The following is a 25,412-nucleotide window of genomic DNA, read 5'->3' as shown; positions in this document are numbered from 1 at the left end:
TGTTTCTGTATTTTATGATTATGACTGTAAGGGAAATAGGGATAATCCTGGAAATGATAAACCAGATTTAATTTATGTTAAAATATATATTAAAAGCCTAAAGAATAATGTCTCTTCGATTTTACCTTTAAAAGTTCCTAAGAATTTGTTCATAAAATGTAAACAGTAAATTTTATGACAAATATTTTTATATTTGCAAATATATATTGATTTTCAAAGCACTGAAACATTACACATCCAAGCTACAAGATTTCTCTGACCTGTTGCACATGGACACATTTGGATTTAGAGGTGAAGCCTTGAGCTCCTTGTGTGCCCTGAGGTAAAGTTACTTTCAAAATCTTCACGTATGTTGCACTATTTGTAGATTCTGGAGTAGACATTGTTTCCTGTATTCTTCCCTCGGAGGAAAGTGTGAAAGTATGTTTTTATTTAGAGATACAGGCACCATGAGCTCGCACCACCCAGCTACGTCCATGTGACCATTTAACTTACTGTAACGTTCAGTTATATTGGCTGGTATATGTCCAGGGGAAACCCCACCCAGCACCCGCCTCAACGTTTCCCACGGAGTCGGTTGCTGCCCGGATCAATCCCAAACATCAATCATCAGCCAGCACACCCAGTACATTTTACCAAGTACACTTTATAGATATTACTAATTCTATGACATTAATATAAATTCGATACAGAAAGGGAAGTAATGAATAAAAGGCGCCAAGACTTATCAAAGTCCAAGTTCTTCGCGTGCAACCGTTGGAGCTCAATTGATTTCTGATGACCACCCGGATCCTCTCGACTCACGGCTCAGGACCACCCGGAGTGATCAACCGGAGCCTCTCCGCACATCCACTGTCCTCCCCGTCTCCCCTCCGACTCCCCGTCTCCCCTCCGTTCTCCCCGTCTCTCCACCGTCCTCTCCGTTCCCCCTCCGACTTCCCGTCTCTCCACCGTCCTCCCCGTCTCTCCTCCGACCCCGCCAAAAACCCCCGCACGTCTGCTGTCCTCCCCGTCTCTCCTCCGACTCCCTGCCAAAAACCCCCGCACGTCCGCCGTCCTCCCCGTCTCTCCTCCGACTCCCCGTCTCTCCTCCGACTCCCCGTCTCTCCTCCGTCCTCCCCGTCTCTCCTCCGACTCCCCGTCTCCTCTCCGTCCTCCCCGTCTCCCCTCCGACTTCCCGTCTCTCCACCATCCTCCTCGTCTCTCCACCGTCCTCCCCGTCTCTCCTCCGACTCCCCGCCAAAAACCCCCGCACGTCTGCCGTCCTCCCCGTCTCTCCTCCGACTCCCCGCCAAAAACCCCCGCACGTCCGCCGTCCTCCCCGTCTCTCCTCCGACTCCCCGCCAAAAACCCCCGCATGTCCGCCGTCCTCCCCGTCTCTCCTCCGACTCCCCGCCAAAAACCCCCGCACGTCCGCCGTCCTCCCCGTCTCTCCTCCGACTCCCCATCTCTCCTCCGTCCTCCCCGTCTCTCCTCCGACTCCCCGTCTCCCCTCCGACCCCCCGTCTCCTCTCCGTCCTCCCCGTCTCCCCTCCGTCCTCCCCGTCTCCCCTCCGACTCCCCGTCTCTCCTCCGACCCCCCGTCTCTCCTCCGACTCCCCGCCAAAAACCCCATCCACCGTCCTCCCCGTCTCTCCTCCGACTCCCCGTCAAAAACCCCCGCACGTCCGCCGTCCTCCTCGTCTCTTCTCCAACTCCCTGCCAAAAACCCCGTCCCCAGTCATATGAGACAGCATTATCATCCGAAAAAAAACAATACATGACCACCCATTGGCTAATAGCACCCTGCTGTCTGTATTAACCCCAGCAAATGTCTAGTTAGAGACTTTCTCAGCATTCCCCAGTATAACATAACAAAGAAGCCATTTTAAATTTAACAAAAAGGAAAGACCCTGTACATTACTAACCGAAACGTCTTTGGGATGTGTGAGGAAACCGGAGCTCCCAGAAGAAACCCACCTGGTTATGGGGAGAACAGACTCCTCACAGACAGTGACAGGAATTGAACCAGGGTCACTAACACTGTACTAGTGCTATGCTAACCACTATGCTACCGTGTCACCTCATGTGCAAACTCCACTCTTTGGCAGCGTCCAAAATTGGGACTGACACTGAGAATCTGGAACTGATATTGATTTATTCATTATGTGTCGTGTTGTATGATGCGGGCGATAATGGCCTTGAACATGATTGTTCTTGGCAAATTTTTCTGCAGAGGTAGTTTGTCATTGCCTTCTTCTGGGCGGTGTCTTTGCAAGACGGGTGACCCCAGCCATTATCAATCCTCTTCTGAGATTGTTGCCTGGCGTCAGTGGTGACATAACTGGGACTTGTGATCTGCATTGGCTGCTCATATGACCATCCACCACCTGCTCCTGTGGCTTCACGTGACCCTGGTTGGGTTGAGGGAGGGGGTGCTAAGCATCTGCTACACCTTGTCCAATGGAGAACTGCAGGCCAGTGGAGGGAAGGAACGCCCCAAACCTCTTTTGGTAGAGACGTATCTCCATTTCGCCACCCAGGAACTGATATCCCCAATCAAAAGGAATGCAGTGGGTGTTACTGGGCTCATCCAGGAGAAATCAGTCAAAGGTTGGTCAGATGAAGCTATGCTGCAAATTGACAGGTAATGTGGACCCAGTGGAAAAATGGTTCCAATTCTACAGCAGTGTATTGCAGTCTTGTTTAAGGTCTACACCAGTGCTTAGGCATAATTGCTAGTGCAATTGCTTCTGAACCCAACTTTAAGAAATAGTCAGTCATAGTCATACTTTATTGATCCCGGGGGAAATTGGTTACCAGAAAGGTGTAAGGGATACAGAAACAACCAACTCCAGTAATATCATGAAGGATCCCACCCACCCTGCTCATGGACTGTTGGTCCCACTCCCAGCAGGGTAGAGGCTACGTAGCATCCACACCAGGACCACCAGACTCCAAAACAGTCCCTTTCCCCAAGCAGTAGGGTACCTTCACCCACTAACCCACACCACCAAAAGCACTGTGCTGGCCTGACTAAATAATTCAGTTTACTATTTTAGCTAATATTTTACCTGAAAGGAAGAGATCAGGCTGTCCTATATCATTGTCCCTCTGCTCTTGACAGCAACCTTTCAATTGTGACTTGCCACAAGACTGCCAAAGTTGGAACCCGCCTGCTATTTGACAATAATGGGCACATCAGCCAAAAAATGCCATATCCTCGACAGCAAGGGACAACAGTTAACGTCCAGCAGTTGTTTAATACACTTCCGGTCAGGCACAAGGAGTTTCTGCGAAATATTAAGAAGGTAGGTTAAAGTTTTTCAAGTAAAGCAATACTAATAGTCAACATGAAACATTTTCAAAATCAGAATCGGGTTTAAAATCACAGGCATATGTTGTGAAATTATGTAATATGTTGTGTTGGCGCGTGGCCAAGTGGTTAAGGCATTCGTCTAGTGGTCTGAAGGTCGCTAGTTTGAGCCTTGGCTGAGGCAGCATGTTGTGTCCTTGAGCAAGGCACTTAACCACACATTGCTCTGTGATGACACCAGTGCCAAGCTGTGTGGGTCCTAATGCCCTTCCCTTGGACAACATCGGTGGCATGGAGAGGGGAGACTTGCAGCATGGGCAACTGCCGGTCTTCCATACAACCTTGCCCAGGCCTGTGCCCTGGAAACCTTCCAAGGCACAAATCCATGGTCTCACGAGACTAACGGATGCCTATTATATTATGTCGTGAAATACGTTATTTTGCGGCAGAGATCATTGCAATGCATAATGATAAGTTACTATAAGAAATATACAGTACTGAGCAAAAGTTGAATCTTGAAATGATCCTTATTTCATCATATTTTGTCATACTGTATCAGAATAATTTTCTTGACTATTCTTCTATTTATAATTCCTTAAATGCATCTTTTTTGTTAGATTCTGGTAAACTGTTATCCAAAAATTATGATTGCAAAACTCTCATTGCGTTGAAAGGAAACCACAACATTAATAGTCCTAAACTTCTGAACACTTTTTAAAAAATCTTAACACACAGGAGTACGGTAAAATGGTGCAGGTGCTGCAGGCCTATTGCATCATTTCCACAGGGATACGGATCACATGTACAAATCAGGTTGGACAAGGAAAGAAAAACCCTGTTGTTTGTACTAGTGGCTGCTCCACGTTAAAGGAGAATATCGGCGCTGTCTTTGGATCAAAGCAGGTGAAATATTTATATATCATTCACACTCTGAATCAGAATAAGGTTTAATAGCACTGGCATGCAATGCCTTGAAAAGATATTCATTCCCCAACCCTTTTGTTCATATAAGTGAGTGTTACAACTTGGGATTTTGTCAATTTAACTGAGAATTTGTATTTGTAAATCACATGCTTCTTTTTTCACAGTAGAGCCCAAAAATCAGGGAAAATTGTAAAGCATGAAGAACTAAAAATTCAAAAACTGGAATGTCACATGTTCACAAATGTTCATTCCCCCCACCTCCCCCTTGCTCAGTACTTGGTTGAACTACCTCTTGCAGCTATTATAGTCAGTAGTCTTTTTAGATAAGTCTCTATTAGCTTTGCACTACATGTTGGAGCATGATTTGCCCATTTCTCCTTGCAACATTTCTCAAGCTGTGCCATGGTAGTTGGGAAGCGGTGTGAACAGCAATCTTGATGTCTTGCTAGAGATAAGGTCAGGACTCTGTGACCACGCCATGGTTGCTCTGGCGGTGTGCTTTGGGTTGTTGCCTTGCTAAAAGATGAACTTCCTCTCCATTTTAAACTTTCTGCCAAAGGCTAGCAGGTTTTTATCCAAGATCTATGTGTTTAGCATCATTCATTGTTGTATCAATCCTGACCAGATTTCCAGTCCCTGCTGGTGAAAACATCCCCTTAGCATGATGCAACCTCCACCGTACTTCACAGTAGGGATGGTGTTACCTGGCTGATGAGCAATATTAGATTTACATCACACATACTGCCTAGAATTGAGGCCAGGAAGTTCCAGTTTAGTCTTGTCTGATCACAAGACCTTCTTCCACATCTTTACAGTATCTTCTAAGCGACGTTTGCAAAGTTTTTACGGGCAAGGATAATGCTTTTTTTTTAAGCTGGTGCTTCTTCCTTGCCACTCTTCTATAAATACTCTTTTCGTGCACGGCCTTAGATATTGTGGAGCCATGAACTTCATCTCCAGTTGCAACCACTGACTTCTGCAGCTCACTCAGAGTGACTGTTGGTGTCACAGTAGACTCTTTTGCAAGTGCCATTCTTCTCTGCCAACTAAGTTTCGAAGAGCAGCCTGACCTAGAGAATGTGGCTGTGGTTTCATATTTTTTCCTCGATGGAATGCACCGAGCTCTGAGGTGTGTTCAGTGCATTTGAGATGGTCTTGTCCCCTTCCCCAGATTTGTGCTTCTCTGTTATCATCTCTGACTTGTCTTGAATGTTCTTTTGTCTTGGTCTTTGGAAAATCTACCATACTGTTGGACCTTACAGAGAGAGGGGGGTATATGTTCATACTAATTCATTGAAAACAGGTGATCCTCAAATTTTCTATATCAACAAATTGGGTGAGTTAGTAAGGTGAGTGACATGTGAGAGCCTCTTTCGGTCAGAGTTGACCATGGATATTATGTCCTAGCTGTCTAGATATGCAAGCCTGGGCAGTACGATATGGAGAGCAAGCTGTTGCCCATGTAGCAGGCTCCATCTCCCCATGCAACTGATGAACCCAAAGGAGTGGCAGCGACTGATAACAGTTTGGTACCAGTAGTGTTGCAGGAGTTGCCAGTGAACATTGAACTCAATGTAGGACTGCCTTAGGGACTCCAGCTCTGGATTTCCCTTGGGGTTTACTCCCAAAGCCTTCTCCACGAGTGGGTGTAGCCACAAGGTAGCAGAGGTTTGAGATCAGAGTTTTCCTTCTCCTAGATAAGCTGCCAACCACGGCTGACGAGCCCTATCTACCTGAAGCAACTAGTTTTACGGCGTCAGTAACCGGCCTTTGCCCCTTCTCCCGTCAGTAGAAACTGTTCCACCAGGCTTAGTAGCTAAGCCACACATGAAGGCCAGGAGCTGGACTTGGTTGTCGGAGGCTATTTGAGACGCACGTCATTGAGAGCATTTAATAGGTCGTGGGAGCTTGTCCTCATTACCGCCCCCGGCTATAACAACCTTAATGAACCGAGCTGGTAAGGTAACATCTTATATTGCACCTGAGGAAGGTTAGCTTAGTAATTACAAAGAGGATGAATACTTTTTCAGCCTCACAGTTTTGGTTTTTAATTTTTAGTAAATTGACAGGTTTTGGGAATTTTCTTTTAATTTGACATGATGTACGTTGTTTTGTAGATGAACTCAAAAATACTACATCAATATATTTTAAATTTAGAAAATGAGACAGTGAAATATGAAAGTAGTTGTGGGGCTGAATACTTTATCAACGCACTGTATGATATGAAATTTGTTGTTTTGCGGTACCAGCTCGTTGCAATACTTAATAATTTAAAAACTGTAAATGACAAGAAGTATATATTAAAAATTAAATTAGTAGTGCAAAAAGTGTGAGAAAATATAGTGTTCCTGGGTTCATTGTCCATTCAGAATTCTGATGACAAAGGAGAAGAAGCTGTTCCTACAACGTTGAGTGTGTGGCTTCATACCCCTGTATCTCCTTGATGGCAGCAATGAGAAGAGGGCATGTCCTGGGTGATGGGAGTCATTAATGATGTTTGCCATCTTTTTGAGGCATCACCTTTTGGAGGTGTCCTCAGTGCTGGGGAGGCCAGTGCCCATGATGGAGCTGACTGAGTTTACAATTTTCTATAGCTTTTTCCGATCCTGTGCAGTAGCTTGTCCATGCCAGGCATTGATACGACCTGTTAGAATGTTCTGCACAGTTCTGCGGCAGGAGTCCTTTAACTGCATTTACAGTCACTGCCTTGTTAGTCCGTTATGTGCTAAGTGATTATTATAGTGCTTCCTCCCGGAAGAGGCTTTGGAGTATTACTTGTAGCGAATTGATTATCAGTAAAATGCAGTTTGATTCTATTAATGAGACTGTTATAAACTTAGTTATGGAATACTGCAGCACAGAAACAGGCCCTTCAGCCCATACAGTCCATGTTGACCCAATCTGCCTGGTCGCATCAACCTGCAACCAGATCATATCCCTCCAAACCCTAGCTTCTCCTGCTAAGCCAATGTCAGATCCATTAGACTCAAATTTGGGCATAGCCGTTAGTGGAACAATTATAGCTTGGGTCATTGGAGTTCATTTCCAGCGCCGTCTGTAAGGAGTTTGTACGTTCTCCTCACGATTGCTTGGATTTCCTCCCACATGCTTCGGTTTTGTCTCACATTCCGGAGATGTACTGGTTAGGAGGTCTATTGGTCATTGTAAAATATCCTGTGATTAGGTTAGGGTTAAATCGGTGGGTTGTTGGGTGATGCAACTGATTGGACTGGAAGGCCCTGTTTGCATGGTATCAAGAAAGAAAATGTAAGCAAGAAAGAAAGAAAAAGAAAAAAAGGGAGGGAGGAAATAATAATAATAATAATAATTTTAAGGGACTCCTGGATAGGTACATGAAGCTTAGAAAAATAGCGGGCTATGGGTAACCCTAGGTAATTTCTAAAGTAAGTACATGTTGGGCACAGCATTGTGCTGTAGGTTTTCTTTGTTTCTCTGAAATCATTCATCCCAAATGGATGCCATTGAATTAGTGCAGACTATTTGTTAAGCAGTCCAATCAATCCCATCACTCTACTCCTCTACAGGGTCCTATAAATTAGTTTTCCTTGAGCCTATCTAATTTATTTTTGAAAGTCTTAATAGATTCTATTTACTCCTCCCTTGCAGTTTGTTGGTTCAAGATAACAAGAGTTATTTTGTGTAAGAAAAAAAATCCCCTCATCTTTCCTGTATTTTCAGTCCATCACTTTAAATCTCTGTTCCTTAGTCTTTAAATCAACTGTTGATGAATGCAGCTTCTCTCTCCATTACCCCAGCTAAACCTGTCATGATCTACAAATTCCTGTTTGGTGGAGAATAGTTTCAGTCTTTTCATTTTAATTTTATAGATTTTAATGATCTGAAGGTGAGCTTGTATGTTGAAACATACAGTGAAATGCGTCGTTTGCATCAACGACCATCACTATCTGAGGATGTGCTGGGGGCAACCTGCAAGTATTGACATGATTCTGACGCCAAACTAGAATGCAAACAACTTGCTAACCCTAACCCGTACATCATTGAGAAGTGAGAGGAGATCGGAGCATCCTGGGGGTCACAGGGAGAACATACAAACTCTTTACAGACAGCAGTAGAAATTGAACCCTTATCACCTGGCACATTAAACCATATGTTGGAGCTGAAATCCCTCATTCTTGGAACCAGGTTCTCCAAATGCAGCTAAGTTGTACTTATTAAAAAGTTTAAAAGGTTTCACATGAAGTTAGGCTCTCTTTTAGCTGCATTCATCTTCCAGTTGGTCCCCTTTTAGCACGTTGCAGAGCAGGCCAGGTTGTTGATTATTATTATTATTAATTGCCCATTTGCCACTGGCGTTTAGGGCAGCAATGAAGTTTCTCCATCTCTGTCTGTCCTTGGCCACATAGAAGGAATCTTTTTATTGCTGTTTCCATAGCAATTTTTTTTTGACTAGTCAGGGTTGTTAGTCCTGAGCTGAACCCCAGAACCTGGAGAACTCTTAGTATGACCTCTACTCTTTGACCTGTTTAACATGGGTGACCCTACCAAGAGCCAAAGCACAAAGCCCTTACTCCAGCCAACTTGGCTCTCTGGGTCTTTGAGGCATGCAAGCCTCCAAAACCTACAACAAGGTTGTGGTCCTCTAGGAGGGCAAATTGTTGACTTCTTCAGTAAATCAGTTTGTACAATGTGATTAGAATGATTGCCCGTTCTGTATCTTCCAAGGAAGTCTAGGGAAGAATAGAGATGCAATTTTGAGAACAGCAAGTCAAGGTAATTTATTGCCCCAGTTGTTAGGATTATTCCGCCTAAGGCAACTATTGAAAATGCCAAACGTATCCAAGGGGTTTTGCATTATAATTAGGGAGGAGGGAAGTCCCAGACCATCAACAATAGTCAACCTGTGATTAGTAATGGTTTATGATTGTCACATACCCAGGTACAATGAAAAGCTTTTGTTTGTTTGCCATCCAGATCATTCCATATGTAAGTACATCAAGGTAGTACAATAGTGAAAAAGATCAGATGCCCTAATTCTGCTCCTATGTCTTATGGTCTATGCAGAAAATACCATTACAGTTACGGAGAAATTGCAGTCCAGATAGACAAAGTGCAAGGACTGTGATGAGGTAGATTGACAGATCAAGAATTCATCCTTATCGTACAGTAAGTCCATTCAAGTCTTATGACTATGACTATAACAGCAGGATAGAAACAGCTTGAACCTAGTGGTACAATGACACCAGACAAGAATGGAGTCTCTCTAGACTTGCCCTGCAAGTGTGCTATTAGTTCACTTAAAATGCCGTCAGTGGAAACTTGTCTGTTCGAACATGAAAGCTCTATTGTCCTTGTAGAGATGCTGAGGTCTATGTATTAGGCCATAAGGTATAAGAACCGAATAAGGCCATTCAGTCCATTGAGTCTGTTCTGCTATTCCATCAGGACTGATTTATTATCCCTCTCAACCCCATTCTCCTGCCTTCTCCCTGTAACCTTTGATTCCTTGACTAATCAAGAACCTGTCAACCTCCACTTTAAATATACCCAATGGCCTGGCCTCCACTGTTGTCTGTGGCAATGAATTCCACAGATTCACCACCCTCTGGCTAAAGAAATCCCTCCTTATCTCTGTTCTAAAGGGACATCCTTCTATTCTAAGGCTATGCCCTCTGATGCTAGATTTCCCCACTATAGGAAACATCCTTTCCACTGCAATCCAATTAAATAATTTAACTCCAATGAAACAACTTGGCCTTCCCCACAACAGGAGCTAAAAGATGACTGACTGACTGAATAGGGCTGTGCGGATCAGTTACTATTATACTTCAACAACTATGGCAAGAAAAAAGCTTTCCTAGTCCCATGAATCAGATTAATTAAGAAAAGATGTGGCATTGAGGTTGGTACTAAACTAAAATTGCTTCTTTTGGCTGTGCCATAAAATATCAAGGGTAAACTCACAAATACAATTTTGTACTTGGGACTTAATGCAATCCTGGTTGGCAGCTATGTTACCTATTTAAAACTTACCAGATTACACAACTCTGCCATGGGTGATCCCAACCCTGAGCTGTGAAAGGAAGAGAGTTAGTCATGGGACTAGCAACCCCATCCCGTAAAACCCCTGTGCTACAGAAATGCCATCAGAAGCCCTAAGACCTTATACCCGGGAGAGGAAGGATCTTCACCTAGAAGATGCATGAAGCTGCAGGTCTGTGGACGTCACAGGGGTGATCATTCAGGTGAATGACTGGCCCAGAACAGAGGGCTCTGGCGAGTTGCTTTTGGGGGGCCTATGCCCAGTAGGCGTGATGGGCTTAAGAAGAGAAGAAGAAATTACACATAGTTAAAAATATAGTTGCAACCAATACTGGGACTTTAAGGGGAGTTTCCTTTGGGTTAGGGCTGACAGATATTGCTCTTTCATATATATGTTCTGCCATTGCACTAATTGTTTAAGAAATGTTTTGAAGAGCACTGTAGAAAGGACCATATCGCTTCTGGATACTAACAAGGTGTTTATAATGGGAGGTATGAGCAGTACAAACTTTCATTGAGTGCCAGAGGATTTTATACACTCAAATATACACATTGCTTGTTAGGTAGCACTAATTAATACTTTGCACAGTAGGAATCTTGTATAAGGACCTGATCTCGTGAACTGGGGTAGACTCCCAATTCAAAACTTCGTGAATGTGCTTGGCCATGATATAGAAAATGAAACATTGTAGCACTGTAAAGACCCTTCGCCCCGTGATGTTGTGCCAACCTCTTAACCTACTCGAAAGTCAATCTAACCTTTCTGGTAGCGTGTCTTATGAGGATAGGTTGAGCAAGCTAGTGTTTTCTGTTATGGGAGAAGGAGTATGAAAGGTGACTTGATAGCGTTACCTTAAACAGGTGTGATGTTTCTGCTGCTGGGCCGTTGAGCCATCAGCCGGGTCCATCCGTCTTTAGCCGTTTCATCCCCTAACCCGGAACATCCTCGGGACGGTGGGACAGCAGAGGGTGATCAGCCTTCTACCCCCGACGGTCAGACATCCAGCTGTTACCGTCCCTTCGCAGCCAAAGCCAACTGGACGCTCTCTCTGCTGCTTGGGCCATGGTGTTAACGGCTCTCTTCCTGATTCTCCCTTCTATCCCTAAGGCTGCCATCATCTTCCAGCATGACCTGGTGGGAAATCCTCTTGCCCCCACTTCGACAGGGAAGTTCCACGTCTGCCAGCCTTGCCGTCTGCAGCCCGCCACCAGGTCTTCGTACCTTGCAAGCTTCCTCTCGTGAGCCTCTTGGCATCGGGTCTCCCGTGGTACTGTCAGCTCTATCACCACGAGTTTCTTTGCACTCGCTGACAGTAGTAGAACGTCTGGTCGAAGTGTGGTCTCTACTATTGGTGGGAACACCAGCTTCTTTCCAAGATCGACCTTCATCTCCCAGTCCTTTGCCGTGCTCAGGATACCGTCTCTACGCTTCCCCGGTCCTGATGAAGTTGATGATGTTTGGTTGGCTGTCCTTTTTGTGCTCCTTTTTCCTCTCTGTCTCCAAAGTGTGGGCGGGTGCTCTCAAAACCTGGTCGTGTCTCCATTTGTACCGTCCCTGGGAAAGGGCAACCTGGCATGAAGAAAGAACATGCTCTAGGTTGGCTGGTTTCCGGCACAGATGGCACATTGGGTCTTCTGTTATTCCCCAGTTCCGCAGGTTTGTTGGAGTTGGTAATACATCGTACACAGCCCTCAGTAAGAACTGGAGTTGGAAAGATGTATATTTCCATATGTCATCCCATGTTAACACTCTCTGTTCTGTTTCCCACTTTGTCCAGGTCCCTTGACTCCCCATCTCCACTGCTCGCACATATCTAGCCTCCTCCTCTTTCTTCTTTATCTCCTGCTGGACCAAGTGCTGTCTGTCCTTAGGGTTGGCCTCCCGCGACCTGGTTGTTGACTCACATCCCAGGCCTTGTCTGCCCTTACACACTGTTCCAACAACGTCTCTGTGGCGAAGTCGGGACTCTACTTCTTCTACTGCCTCTGCCGCCTTCCATTTGCTCCCTGTCTGTATCTTGACTCCTGCTTCACTGACCTTGTCGTCCTTGGAGTCTTTGAGGGTCACAATGGGGCGTGCGATCCCTGCCTTAAATTCCTCTACAACTGAGGAGAGGGGCAGCCGGAGCTCGGCTGACTTGCTGTATAGCCCCGTTGAAGAGGAGCACTGCAATACTCCTAACCACCTTCTCAGATACCTGTTTATCTTCCTTTCCACGCCCTCGATCGTTGACGGCGATGTCATACAGCATCATTGGCCACGTTCGTCTGGGTAGGAGCCCATGTTGGAAGATCTATGCCTTAAACTTTCCTGGTAAACCTGATTTGTCGATCTTTACCAGCCTTTCTGTTGTTTGTTGCTCCAGGTGTCGGATATCCTTCAGGCTGACGATATGAGGCGTAGACTGAGTGGACAACAAGAAGCTTTTTCCCAGGATGAGATAGGGCTGAGAGAAGAACATAGAACATTGCATAACAAGTCAGGCCATTCGGCCCATCTTTTACTCTCCTCTAAATTAATCTAACCCTTCCCTCCCACAGAGGTCACTATTTTTATATCATCTATCTGCCTATCTTAGAGTTTCTTAAGTACCCCTAATGTACTTGCCTCTACCTCCACGCCGGGCAGAACTTTCCATGCACCCAGTACTCTTGTGTGAAGAACCTACCTCTGACTAACCTCCCATACTTCCTTCCAATTACCTTAAAATTATGCTCCCTTATATTAGCCATTTCCACCCACCCTGGGGAAAAAGTCTCCGGCTATCCTCTCGATCTATGCCTCATCTCATCTTGTACGCCTCATCTCATCTTGTACACCTCTATCAAGTCACCGCTCTTCCTCCTTCGCTCTGATGACCTTCAAAGTGTGACTGACCTTCTGCTTGGTAGGTGGATGCTGAAGGATCCATTGACACTACTCTCACCCACTGAGAATTTTCCAGGAAATAGAGTAACCTATTAGGGAGAGAAAGTGGGGAAAGGTTGTTGTGATCTAGAATAGATACTGGGAACAAATGCTGTAATAAAGAGGGAATTGGATAAGTAATTGAAAAGATGCAGGATTGTGGGGAAAGGCCAGGGGATAGATTTTCAAGAACTTGGACAAGTTACATAAATTCAAAAATACATTTACAACTGGAAGTGGGATTTTAAGCAGTGGTCTCCTATAGGTTAGGACTGACAGGAACGGCTCTTTCAGATGTATTTTGTGCCATTTACTAATGGTTTAAAAATAGTGTTGGAGAGCATTGAAGAAAAGACCATATTTCTGGATACTAATGAAGTATTTATAATGGCAAGTATAAGGTTATTTTGTTTTAATTTAGAGATACAACAAGGTGGGAGGCACTTCTGGCCTAGCAAGTCCGCACAGCCCAACTACACCCATGTGCCCAATTAAACTACCTTCCCGTACATCTTTGGAACATGGGAGGAAACCGACACGGTCACAGAGAGAACGTACAAACTTTGTGTAACCTGGACAGAATAAAAACCATGTGCACAATGATTTTTTTTTTGGTAGTCTTACGTTTATTTTCCGTTTTCAGTTACAGAGCCTTGTCCCCTTTGTTCAGCAATGTCCTAGTGAAACTATTTGCGAAGATTATGGAATTAATCCTGTTGATATCCCTGAAAATCTGTACACGTAAGTAACAAACAATAGTTACCACAATCTGACATTAACTTTTACATTTACTGGGAGTGTTGCAGTTGAGGGGCCCAAAGCGTTATTGAGGATCTCTACCACCCATCCCACGGTCTCTTTGACACGCGACCTTCAGGAAGGAGGTACAGGAGCATCGGGACTAGGACTGCCAGACTGAGTAACAGCTTCTTCCCTCAGGCTGTGAGACTAATGAATACCCTGCCACCACTGAGGTCTGGTCACCAGGACAGTGGGCTGCTTACTGTTTATCTGTGCTGCACACTACGTGCACTTTGAATTATATTTATTAACTTATTTGTGATAATATTTTGTTTTCTGTGCTGTCTGTGGTTTATGTACAGTCAGAAGACAGTAAACTTGAAGTAATGAACACAAATTGAACAGTTGTAAAATAGAAGAAATGATTCATATTTTCATTATGATGCAGACAGGGACATTCAGTGCATTGAGTCAAAGCTAGCTCTCGGAGCATCCCCTCAATCTCATTTCCTTGCAATGCTTCTTCTATTTCATGCCTATTAACTTCCCACACTACTCTGTCACCCATCTCTACCACAGGTAATTAGGATACCAAACTACCATTTTCCAATAGTTCATTATCTGAAAAAAGTGGCATTAAGATGAGTTTACATAATTTAAAGGTTGGCTTTATTTGTCCAAAGGGGGTTCACGAGAATGACCCTGGGAATGATATGGTATGAGGAGTGTTTGATGGCTCTGGGCCTATACTCACTGGACTTTATGGGAATGGGGGGGCGGGAATCTCATTGACCCCTATCAAATATTGGAAGGCCTAGATAGAGTGACGAGGAGAGGATGTTTTCTATAGTGGGAGAGTCTAGGACCAGAGGGCACAGTCTCAAAACAGAAGGATGCCTGTTAGAACAGAGATGAGGAATTTCTTAAGGCAGAGGATGGTGAATCTCTGGAATTCATTGCCACAGATGGTTGTGAAGGCCCAGTCATTGGGTATATTTAAAGCAGAAGTTGATAGATTCTTGATTAATAAGATGTCAAAGGTTACAGGAAGAAGGTACGAGAATGGAATTGAAGATGGTCAATAAGCCAGCTATGGTGGAATGGTTGAACAGACTTGAATGGCCTAATTCTGCTCCTATGTCTTATGGTCTTATTTCAGGTCAAAGACCTCTCAGATCTGAAAAAAAAAACAAGTTTGGCTTCCCTGCAGCTTCAAACTGATGAATGGGAAAAGTGATGGATAGGAAAAAAGGAAATCAGTGATAGGGGGAGAATTACCGTGGGGATAAATTGTAGAAGTAGTCTAGTTTGTAGGTTAATGAGAGCAGTTAGACAAATTAGTTTAAAAATTGCAAGATGCGGAGATGTGAGGAATGTCGAGCAACAAGTCACGTTATTGGAAGTCTGAGCCAGCGTTGCCGAATGAACAATCCACCACGGAACTGAACCAACCTGCTGGAAGGAGCTCAGCATGTCGAGCAGCATCCATGGAGACAGTGGGGAAATAGCCAATGTTTCAGGCTGAAGTAAGAGTGGAGCGGGGATTTGCTGGTATAAAGATTCCAGCATCTGTGGGCTCTTAGGTCCCCAACCTGCTCAATCCTTCCTCATGTTCAATTCCTTCAACCTGCAAATCAACTTATTAAGCTTCCTCTGAACTCTTCTGAAAGGATGTGCTTGGCACTGGAGGATGGCAGGGTGGAGATGCGTCTCTACCAAAGGAGGTGTGAGGTGCTCCTTCCCTCCTGCAGGTTACCCTTGGGCAAGGTGTAGCACATTCATACCCCCCCCCCCGCAATGATCAGAGTCATGTGAAGCCACGGGAGCAGCTGGTGGATGGTCGTATGAGCAGCTGGAGCATATCACAAGTCTTGATTGTGCGACCACTGACACCAGGCAGACTGTCGCTGAAGAGTGTTGGCTGGGGTCGCTCATCTTGTAAACACACAGCCCAGAAGAAGGCAATTGCAAACCACTTCTGTAGAAAAATTTGCCAAGAACAATTATGGTCATGAAAAGATCATGACCGCTCACGTCATTCGACATGGCACATAACAAATGAACGAGTTGCATTGGAGGGGGTCCAGAGGAGGTTCATGAGAATAATGTATTTGCCGGAGTTTAGAAGAATGACAAGGGCATCTCATTGAAACACAGAATATTGAAAGACCTAGAGAGAGTGGCCATGGAGAGGATGTTTTCAACAGTCTAGGACCAGAGGGCAGTCTCAAAATAGAAGGACGTTCCTTTCGAACAGAGATGAGGAAGAATTTCTTAAGCCAGAGGGTGGTGAATCTGTGGAATTCATTGCCACATACGGCTGTCAAGGCCAGGTTGTTAAAGAGGAGGTTGATAGGTTCTTGATTCGTAAGGGCGTCAAAGATTGCTGGAAGTAGACAGGAGAGTGGGGTTGAGAGGGAAAGGTAGAGCAGGTTCAAATGGCCAAATAGCCTAATTCTGTACCTATGCCTTATGGTCTCCTGAAATGCAGATATATTGCTTATTAAATAATGTGAACAAAACTAGGATCAAGGTTCAACTTTATTCGCCATATGTATTTACAATTATTAGCAATTTGCTGTGGTGTGTTGGTACTGCAAGCATAAAAACACGATTCAACAATTATAAAGAATAAAGAAGTAATTAAAAATAAACAAAGGTTGAAGTATAGATATGAAATAAATGTGCATAAATCCATGAATATCAGCCTGCATTTTAAGATGTTTACACTGCAGTGACTGACATAATAGAAGGGGATTGGGGAATGGTTGATCAGGTTAACTGCCTGGGAGAAGAAACTTTTAAGATGATGTGAAGCTTTTGTTTTAATAGTCCTGTAGTGCTTTCTAAAAGGGAGTTTACACATTTAATAACTTTATGTGCAATAACAGCGATTTTCTTCTCTGTGATGTACTGAAGGATCACAGGTTTTGTGTCTCGTAGCCATCATGGAGTTGGTAGGAGTACAACTGACCGACAGTTTTTCTTCATCAATCAGCGACCATGTGATCCTATAAAGGTAACAGTAGTAGCAGCGAACTATAAATTGAAGTAACTAACAACAGTGCTGTCTGTATGCATGCCGTCACAATGACTACACTCGACTCAATCTTCCTATTGGTCCTGTACAATTTAGCTGTTTGAATAACAACGACCATAAACAATATTAGTTGCATCCACTCCTTGGTTAGATTTTAAAGAAAAGACAGATAGAGATTAACCCACACAAATACTCAGCAGGTCAGGCAGCGTCGATGGAGGGGAATAAACAGTCTATGCTTTGTGCCATTGCCCTTCATCAGGACTGGAATGGCAGAGGGAAGAGGCCAGAAAAAGAAGGTGGGGGAGAGGGGAAGGGCTACAAGCTGGCAAGTGACAGGTGTGACCAGGTGAGGGGAAAGATGTGTGGGTGGGGAAGGGGGAATGAAGTGAGAAGCTGGGTGGTTTAAAACACAAGATGCTGGAAGTTCAGAGCAACACACAAAATGCTAGAACTCAGCAGATCAGGCCAGCGTCTATGGAGGAGGATAAACAGTCTATGTTTCGGGCTGAGACCCTTTATGTCCCAATAAAGGGTCTTGGCTTGAAACGTCGACTTTATTCCTCTCCATTGAAGTTGGGAGAGAAGCAGTGGAAGAGTTAAAAGGCCTGAAGAAGAAGGAATCTGATAGGAGGAGACAGTGGACCATGGAGAAAGGGAAGACAGAATGGAAACAGAGGGAGGCAATGGGCAGGTGAGGAGAAGAGAAGGGGGTAAGGATACTGACATTTCAGGTTGAGACACTTCATCAGCACTGGCCAGTCCAGCTGAAGGGTTTCAAGCCAAGGTATCAACTGTCCAGTTCCCTTTATAGACTTAGCCTGACTTGCTGGGTTCCTCCAGCTCATTTGCATGTTGCCCTGTTGGCTTTGCCTCCCTCCCCCAGATGAAAATAACAACATTATATATCATTGTTTTTCCCTGAAAATTTACAGAATTATTTTTCCTTTCAGGTTTCAAAACTCATAAACGAAGTATATCACATGTATAACAGGCATCAATATCCATTTGTTGTCCTGAATGTCTGTGTTGATTCTAGTAAGTGACAAATGTATATTTAAGACTTTTTTCACAAATCATACAAAGGTGAGAAAGTAAGGAGGCATGGGATCCAAGGGAACATCGCTTTGTGGATCCAGAACTGGCTTGCCCACAGACAGCAAAGAGTGGTTGTAGACGGGTCACATTCTGCATGGAGGTCGGTCACCAGTGGTGTGCCTCAGGGATCTGTTCTGTGACCCCCTTCTCTTCGTGATTTTTATAAATGACCTGGATGAGGAAGTGGAGGAATGGGTTAGTAAATTTGCTGATGACGCAAAGGTTGGGGGTGTTGTGCATAGGGTGGAGAGCTGTCAGAGGTTACAGTGGGACATTGATAGGATGCAAAACTGGGCTGAGAAGTGGCAGATGGAGTTCAACTAGATAAGTGTGAGGTGGTTCATTTTAGTAGGTCAAATAGGCATCGGATAGTCTCATGAGACCGTGGATTTGCGCCTTGGAAGGTTTCCAGGGTGCAGGCCTAGGCAAGGTTGTATGGAAGACCAGCAGTTGCCCATGCTGCAAGTCTCCCCTCTCCACGCCACCGATGTTGTCCAAGGGAAGGACACTACGGCCAATACAGCTTGGCACCGGTGTCATCACAGAGCAATGTGTGGTTAAGTGCCTTGCTCAAGGACACCACACACTGCCTCAGCTGAGCTCGAACTAGCGACCTTCAGATCACTAGACCGATGCCTTAACCACTTGGCCACGCGCCAACACAGTAGGTCAAATATGATGGCAGAATATAGTATTAATGGTAAGATTCTTGGCAGTGTGGAGAATCAAAGGGATCTTGGGGTCCGAGCCCATAGGACACTTAAAGCTGCTACGCAGGTTGACTCTGTGGTTAAGAAAGCAGACGATGCATTGGCCTTCATCAATCATGGGATTGAGTTTAAGAGCCGAGAGGTAATGTTACAGCCATATAGGACCCTGGTCAGACCCCACTTGGGAGTACTGTGCTCAATTCTATTCACCTCACTACAGGAAGGATGTGGAAGCCATAGAAAGGGTGCAGAGGAGATTTACAAGGATGTTGCCTGGATTGGGAAGCATGCCTTATGAGAATAGGCTGAGTGAACTCGGCCTTTTCTCCTTGGAGCGATGGAGGATGAGAGGTATATAAGATGATGAGAGGTATTGATCATGTGGATAGTAAGAGGCTTTTTCCCCAGGGCTGAAATGGCTATCACAAGAGGGCACAGCTTTAAGGTGCTTGGAAGTAGGTACAGCGGAGATGTCGGGTAAGTTTTTTTACACAGTGAGTGGTGAGTGTGTGGAATGGGCTGCCGGCGATTGTGGTGGAGGTGGATACAATAGGGTCTTTTAAGAGACTCCTGGATAGGTACATGGAGCTTAGAAAAACAGAGGGCTATGGGTAACCCTAGATAATTTCTAAAATAAGTACATGTTCGGCACAACTTTGTGGGCCGAAGGTCCTGTATTGTGCTGTAGGTTTTCTATGTTTCTATGAGAACTTTGGATGAAAGGTATGTGAACTGATCTTCATTTATTTTAAATTGGGAGGAACAAATAACTTGTGGATTAATAGGAGTTCTGGACTTATTTTCGATTCAAGATTGTTTATTGTCATTCTTCAGCACACGAGCGTAGAGGAGATCTAAATGATTGTTCCTCAGGGTCTGATGTAGCATAGAAAACACAATAAGACTATAAGATATAGGAGCAGAATTAGGCCATTTGGCTCATCGAGTCGGCTCAGCTATTACTGATCCATTTTCCCTCTCAACCCCGTTCTCCACCCTTCTACCCGTATCCCTTCGTGCCCTGACCAGTCAAGAATCTATCAACTTTGACTTAAATATGCCCAATGACTTGGCCTCCACTGACACCTGTGGCAATGAATTCCACAGATTCACCACTCTCTGGCTAAAGAAATTCCTCCAGGGCTCTGTTCGAAAAGGATGCCCCTCTATTCTGAGGCTGTGTCCTCTGGTCTTAGACTCCTACTTCTTTTTTATAACCATAAAGGACACAATTAGTATAAAAGCAATCCTATAAAATATAATGTACAAGTAACTGTTGTATACATAGATTGATTATATATACATCAAGTGACAATTCGGTGATGTGTATGTAGTGGTCATGGGGTTGTGGTGGGCTGAGTTAATGGGTAGGGGTGTTGATCAGCCTGACGGATTGAGGGATGTAATTGTTTTTGAGTCTGGTGGTCCTGGTGTGGATGCAATGTAGCCTCTTCCCTGATGTTGTAGTAGTAGTAGTAGTAGTCATACCTTATTGATCCAGGGGGAAATTGATTTTTGTTACAGTTGCACCATAAATAATAAATAGTAATAAAATCATAAATAGTTAAATAGTAATATGTAAATTATGCCAGGAAATAAGTCCAGGACCAGCCTATTGGCTCAGGGTGTCTGACCCTCCAAGGGAGGAGTTGTAAAGTTTGATGGCCACAGGTAGGAATGACTTCCTATGATGCTCTGTGTTGCATCTCGGTGGAATGAGTCTCTGGCTGAATGTACTCCTGTGCCCACCCAGTACATTATGTAGTGGATGGGAGACATTGTCCAAGATGGCATGCAACTTGGACAGCATCCTCTTTTCAGACACCACCGTCAGAGAGTCCAGTTCCATCCCCACAACATCACTGGCCTTACGAATGAGTTTGTTGATTCTGTTGGTGTCTGCTACCCTCAGCCTGCTGCCCCAGCACACAACAGCAAACATGATCGCACTGGCCACCACAGACTCGTAGAACATCCTCAGCATCGTCTGGCAGATGTTAAAGGACCTCAGTCTCCTCAGGAAATAGAGACGGCTCTGACCCTTCTTGTAGACAGCCTCAGTGTTCTTTGACCAGTCCAGTTTATTGTCAGTTCGCATCCCCAGGTATTTGTAATCCTCCACCATGTCCACACTGACCCCCTGGATGGAAACAGGGGTCACCGGTGCCTTAGCTCTCCTCAGGTCTACCACCAGCTCCTTCGTCTTTTTCACATTAAGGTGCAGATATTGGCTCAGGGTGTCTGACCTTCCAAGGGAGGAGTTGTAAAGTTTGATGGCTACAGGCAGGAATGACTTCCTATGGTGCTCTGTGCTGCATCTCAGTGGATGGAATTAGGATGGAAGTGGGACAAACAGTACATAGGCAGGGTGTGGGGGATATTTCATGATATTACTGGTCTTTTTCTGCCACTTCTCTATAAATATAACCAAGCTACTGACATGATGAAGGAAGTCGTGAATCCACCAAAGATGAAGGACTTTCATTGCTGCCCTAAATACCTGCAGCGTAACGACAGTAAAATAGAATTCTATAAATCTGTCTTTGATGTTGGTTGGGTAGTTTTGACTACCCATTGTAGAGCCCTCCATTCTCTGCAGTGCAGTTTCCGTACCACACAGTGATGCAGAATGTTAAGGTGCTTTCTACTGTGCATCTGTATAAGGAATTGAGCATTGGTGTACATCGTCCAATGATTTAATCAAATAAAGAACACTGTATCCACACTGAGGATGGTGATATTCATTAAGATATGTTTTACTATTTCTAGAGTGTGTGGATGTCAATGTCACACCAGACAAAAGACAGATTTTTCTTCAGGATGAAAAGCTCCTTCTTGCAATCCTGAAAACGTCCCTTATTCAGATGTATGATTCTGATGCGAACAAGCTTAATGTTAATCAGAAGTTTCATCAGAACGCAGGTAAAAACTACAATATTTGTTAATTGTGTGGTTTTTAAAAAATCTGATTGCTACTGTGAAAACTTGAGATGGAATAATACAAGTAAAATTACTTTTGTAATAGGGCTGGTACAGTAGTGTAGTGGCTGTGTCAATGCTTTACAGCTCCAGGGACCCAGGTTCAATTTCCGCCGCTGTCTTTAAGGAGTTTGTACATTCTCCCCATGACTGGGTGGGTTTCCCCTGCGTGCTCTGGTTTCTCTCACATTCCAAAGAACTACAGGCGGGTTAGTCCGTTAATTGGTCACATGGGTGTGATTGGGCGGTGTGGGCTTGTTGGGCCAGAAGGCCAGAAGGCCAGTTACCGTGCTGTATCTCTAAATAAATTTGAGAGTGGGTTACAATTGTGAACAGCACTGAGGTATTGATTGCTTTATTGATAATTGGTTTGTTATTGTCGTGTGTACTAAGATACAGTGAAAAGCTTATGTTCAGATTCATTCATGTACAACGAAACATACAGTGAAATGTGTCGTTTGTGTTTACAACCAACACGATCTAAGGATGTGCTGGGGGCAGCCCACAAATGTCACATACATTCCGGCACTGACATAACGTGCTCCCAGTGTTCAGCAGAGCAACACCGAACCCAACAACTAAGTATATGCTTGCGTGCCATCCGGACAAATCATTCCATGCATAAGTTCATTGAGGTAGCAGAAAACAATGAAGAATGTGGTGTTAAAGTTACAGATAAAATGTAGGCAAGTGAGGTGCAAGGACCACGATGAGGTAGACTGAGGGGTCAAGGGTACAAGAGGTCTGATAACAGCAGAATGGAAGCATGATGGTATGTGTTCTGAAGCTTTTGTATCTTCTGCCTGACAAGAAGGGGAAGAAAGAGAATAGCTGGGATAGGAGGGGGTCTTTGATTATGTTGACTGCCTTACTGATGCAGCAGGAAGTGTAGACTGAGTTCATAAAACTATGAGACACAGGAGCAGAATTATGCCATTTGGCCTATCAAGTCAGCTCAAGTCAAAGTTCAAAGTAAATTTTATCATCAAAGAACATGTTTGTCATCATATACAACCCTGAGATTCATTTTCCTGCGGGAATACTCAACAAATCTATAGAATAGTAACTATAACAGGATCAATGAAAGATCAAGCAGAGTGCAGAAGACAACAAATAGTGCAAATGCAGATATAAATAAATAGCAATAAATAATGAGAACATGAAATAACAAGATAAAGAGTCCTTAAAGTGAGATCGTCGATTGTGGGAATGTGTGGACAAGAGAATATAGTTACCCCGAGTGGTGCGAGCCCTGAGGCACTTTGTACCTTCCACCCAATGGCAGCAGCAAGAACAGAGCATGGCCTGGCTGGTGAGGATCTCTGATGATGGGTAAGTCAATGACAAGATGATGCCAGCGATCACCGGCGATTTTCTGTGGGCTCTAGAATTGTCACCATTCAGTCATGACTGATTTATTTTCTCTCTCAACCCCATTCTCCGGCCTACTCCCATAACAGCAAGGAATTTTGCCATAGAAGTGTCAGGAATTGTGGATACAAATTGTGGAGTCTCTGGAGGGGAGGTTGTTTCCAACACTTAAATTCTTGTACATCTTGATCTGTACTTCCAAAAGGGAATTGGATGAGTACAAGTGAAAAAAACTTGGACTCTACAGAGTGAGACAAAATATATTGCTCTACAGGGGCTAGCTGGAATAAGTGGCCTCTTTCTCTGCAGTAATAATTCTGTGTTTCATATATATGTGTAACTGTGACAACTATTCATGAATCCTATTATAAATAATATTTTACTTCAAGATTGTGAAGGAAACATTAACTTGAAAATTAGAATTCGTAACTCTTTATTAGAACCCTCCAACTTCACAAATATGTCAACTTTAGTCACCAAAAATATTAATCATTATCCGTCGGCGCGAAGTACAATAATTTTGACATTGAATTTACATCTCAGAATTCACAGACCATAAGACCATTAGACGTGGGAGCAGAATTAGGCCATTTGGCCCATTGACTCTGCTCCGCCATACAATCATGGCTGAATTATTTTTCCTCTCAACCCTATGCTCCTGCCTTTTACCCTTAACCTATAATAACTTTAATCAAATTCAACTACTTTTAAATAAATTTTTGTAAATCTGGAACTTAAGCTGGAACCAGAAAAAAATTATAATGCAAAATTGGTAGAATGCAAAATGTAAAAATAAATAGATGGCTAGAAAGAGATCTGATTCACTCTTGTCCTTCCTTGTGAAGAGAATTGGTCACTCAGTATCAGGGCAGAACAGTATTGTAGCGGTTAATGTAACACTTACAGCGACAGCAACCCAGGTTCAATTCTGCAGCTGTCCGTATGTTTGTACGTGCTCCCTGTGACCATGCAGGTTTCCTCTGGGTGCTCTGGTTTCCTCCCACATTCCAAATGTGTATGGGTTAGTAGTTAATTGGTCACATGAGTGTAATTGGGTGGTGGGGGCTCATTGCGCTGAAAGGGCTTATTACCAAGCTGTATCTCTAACTAAAATAAGGAACAGCAACCTTCAGGGTAAGTGGGAATGTGTAGTAAATACAACCTCGCCAGTGTGCCCCATCGCCTAGAGACAAAATTGACTCCTTTTTTTTAATAATTGTTGAGAGACTCACCAATGGTTACTTTTGCCAATGTATAATTGTCTCATTTGTATTTTAGAACATAGAAAATTATAGCATAGTACAGCCCACGTCGACCTTCTAACCTACTCTAAGATCAAACCAAACCCTCCCCAACACACAGCCTTGCACTTTTCTCATGTCCATGTACCTATCTTAAATGTCACTAGTGTATCTGCCTCTACCATCACCCCTGGCAGCACGTTCCATGCACCTACCACTCTATGTGTATAGAAGAAACCTACCCCTAACATCCCACCTATAATTTCCTCCAATCACCTTAAAATTATGACTCCACATATTAGCTATTTCCACCCTGAGAAAAGGTCATAGTCATAGTCATACTTTATTCATCCCGGGGGAAATTGGTTTTCGTTACAGTTGCACCATAAATAATAAATAGTAATAAAACCATAAATAGTCAAACAGTAATATGTAAAATTATGCCAGGAAATGTCCAGGACCAGCCTATTGGTTCAGGGTGTCTGACCCTCCAAAGGAGGAGTTGTAAAGTTTGACGGCCACAGGCAGGAATGACTTCCTATGACGCTCTGTGTTGCATCTCGGAGGAATGAGTCTCTGGCTGAATGTACTCCTGTGCCCAACCAGTACATTATGTAGTGGATGGGAGACATTGCCCAAGATGGCATGCAACTTGGACAGCATCCTCTTTTCAGACACCACCGTCAGAGAGTCCAGTTCCATCCCCACAACATCACTGGCCTTACGAATGAGTTTGTTGATTCTGTTGGTGTCTGCTACCCTCAGCCTGCTGCCCCAGCACACAACAGCAAACATGATCGCACTGGCCACCACAGACTCGTAGAACATCCTCAGCATCGTCTGGCAGATGTTAAAGGACCTCAGTCTCCTCAGGAAATAGAGACGGCTCTGCCTGTCTACTCTATCTATGCCTCTTATCATCTTCTATCAAGTTGCCACTCATTCTCCTTGGCCGCTGAGGGAAAAGCCCTAGTTCACTGAACCTGTCTTCAAACGACATGCTCTGCAGGTCACAGTAGTTAGCACAGCACGTTACAGTAGCAGCGACCCCGTTCAATTCCTGCCACTGTCTGTAAGGAGTTTG

The 25,412-nt window shown here is 44.2% G+C and overlaps 1 protein-coding gene across 2 annotated transcripts in view; it reads left to right on the top strand.

The window, feature by feature from the left end:
* pms2 (PMS1 homolog 2, mismatch repair system component) overlaps positions 1-25,412 on the top strand; it is a 49,775-nt gene that overhangs the window by 12,907 nt on the left and 11,456 nt on the right. Inside the window, exons 4-10 of one of the 2 annotated variants that reach the window (XM_063059377.1) lie at positions 220-322; positions 3,107-3,290; positions 4,031-4,198; positions 13,792-13,889; positions 16,809-16,908; positions 17,883-17,967; positions 21,507-21,659. In XM_063059377.1, the coding sequence (XP_062915447.1) occupies positions 220-322; positions 3,107-3,290; positions 4,031-4,198; positions 13,792-13,889; positions 16,809-16,908; positions 17,883-17,967; positions 21,507-21,659 (891 nt within the window). The remainder of the gene's footprint in view (positions 1-219; positions 323-3,106; positions 3,291-4,030; positions 4,199-13,791; positions 13,890-16,808; positions 16,909-17,882; positions 17,968-21,506; positions 21,660-25,412) is intronic. The other variant, XM_063059378.1, reaches the window with a different exon arrangement.

This window comes from Mobula hypostoma, chromosome 9 (genome assembly GCF_963921235.1).
Source record: "Mobula hypostoma chromosome 9, sMobHyp1.1, whole genome shotgun sequence".
In the NCBI taxonomy this organism is placed as follows: Eukaryota; Metazoa; Chordata; class Chondrichthyes; order Myliobatiformes; family Myliobatidae; genus Mobula; species Mobula hypostoma.
This window is presented reverse-complemented; position numbering and strand designations above follow the sequence as displayed.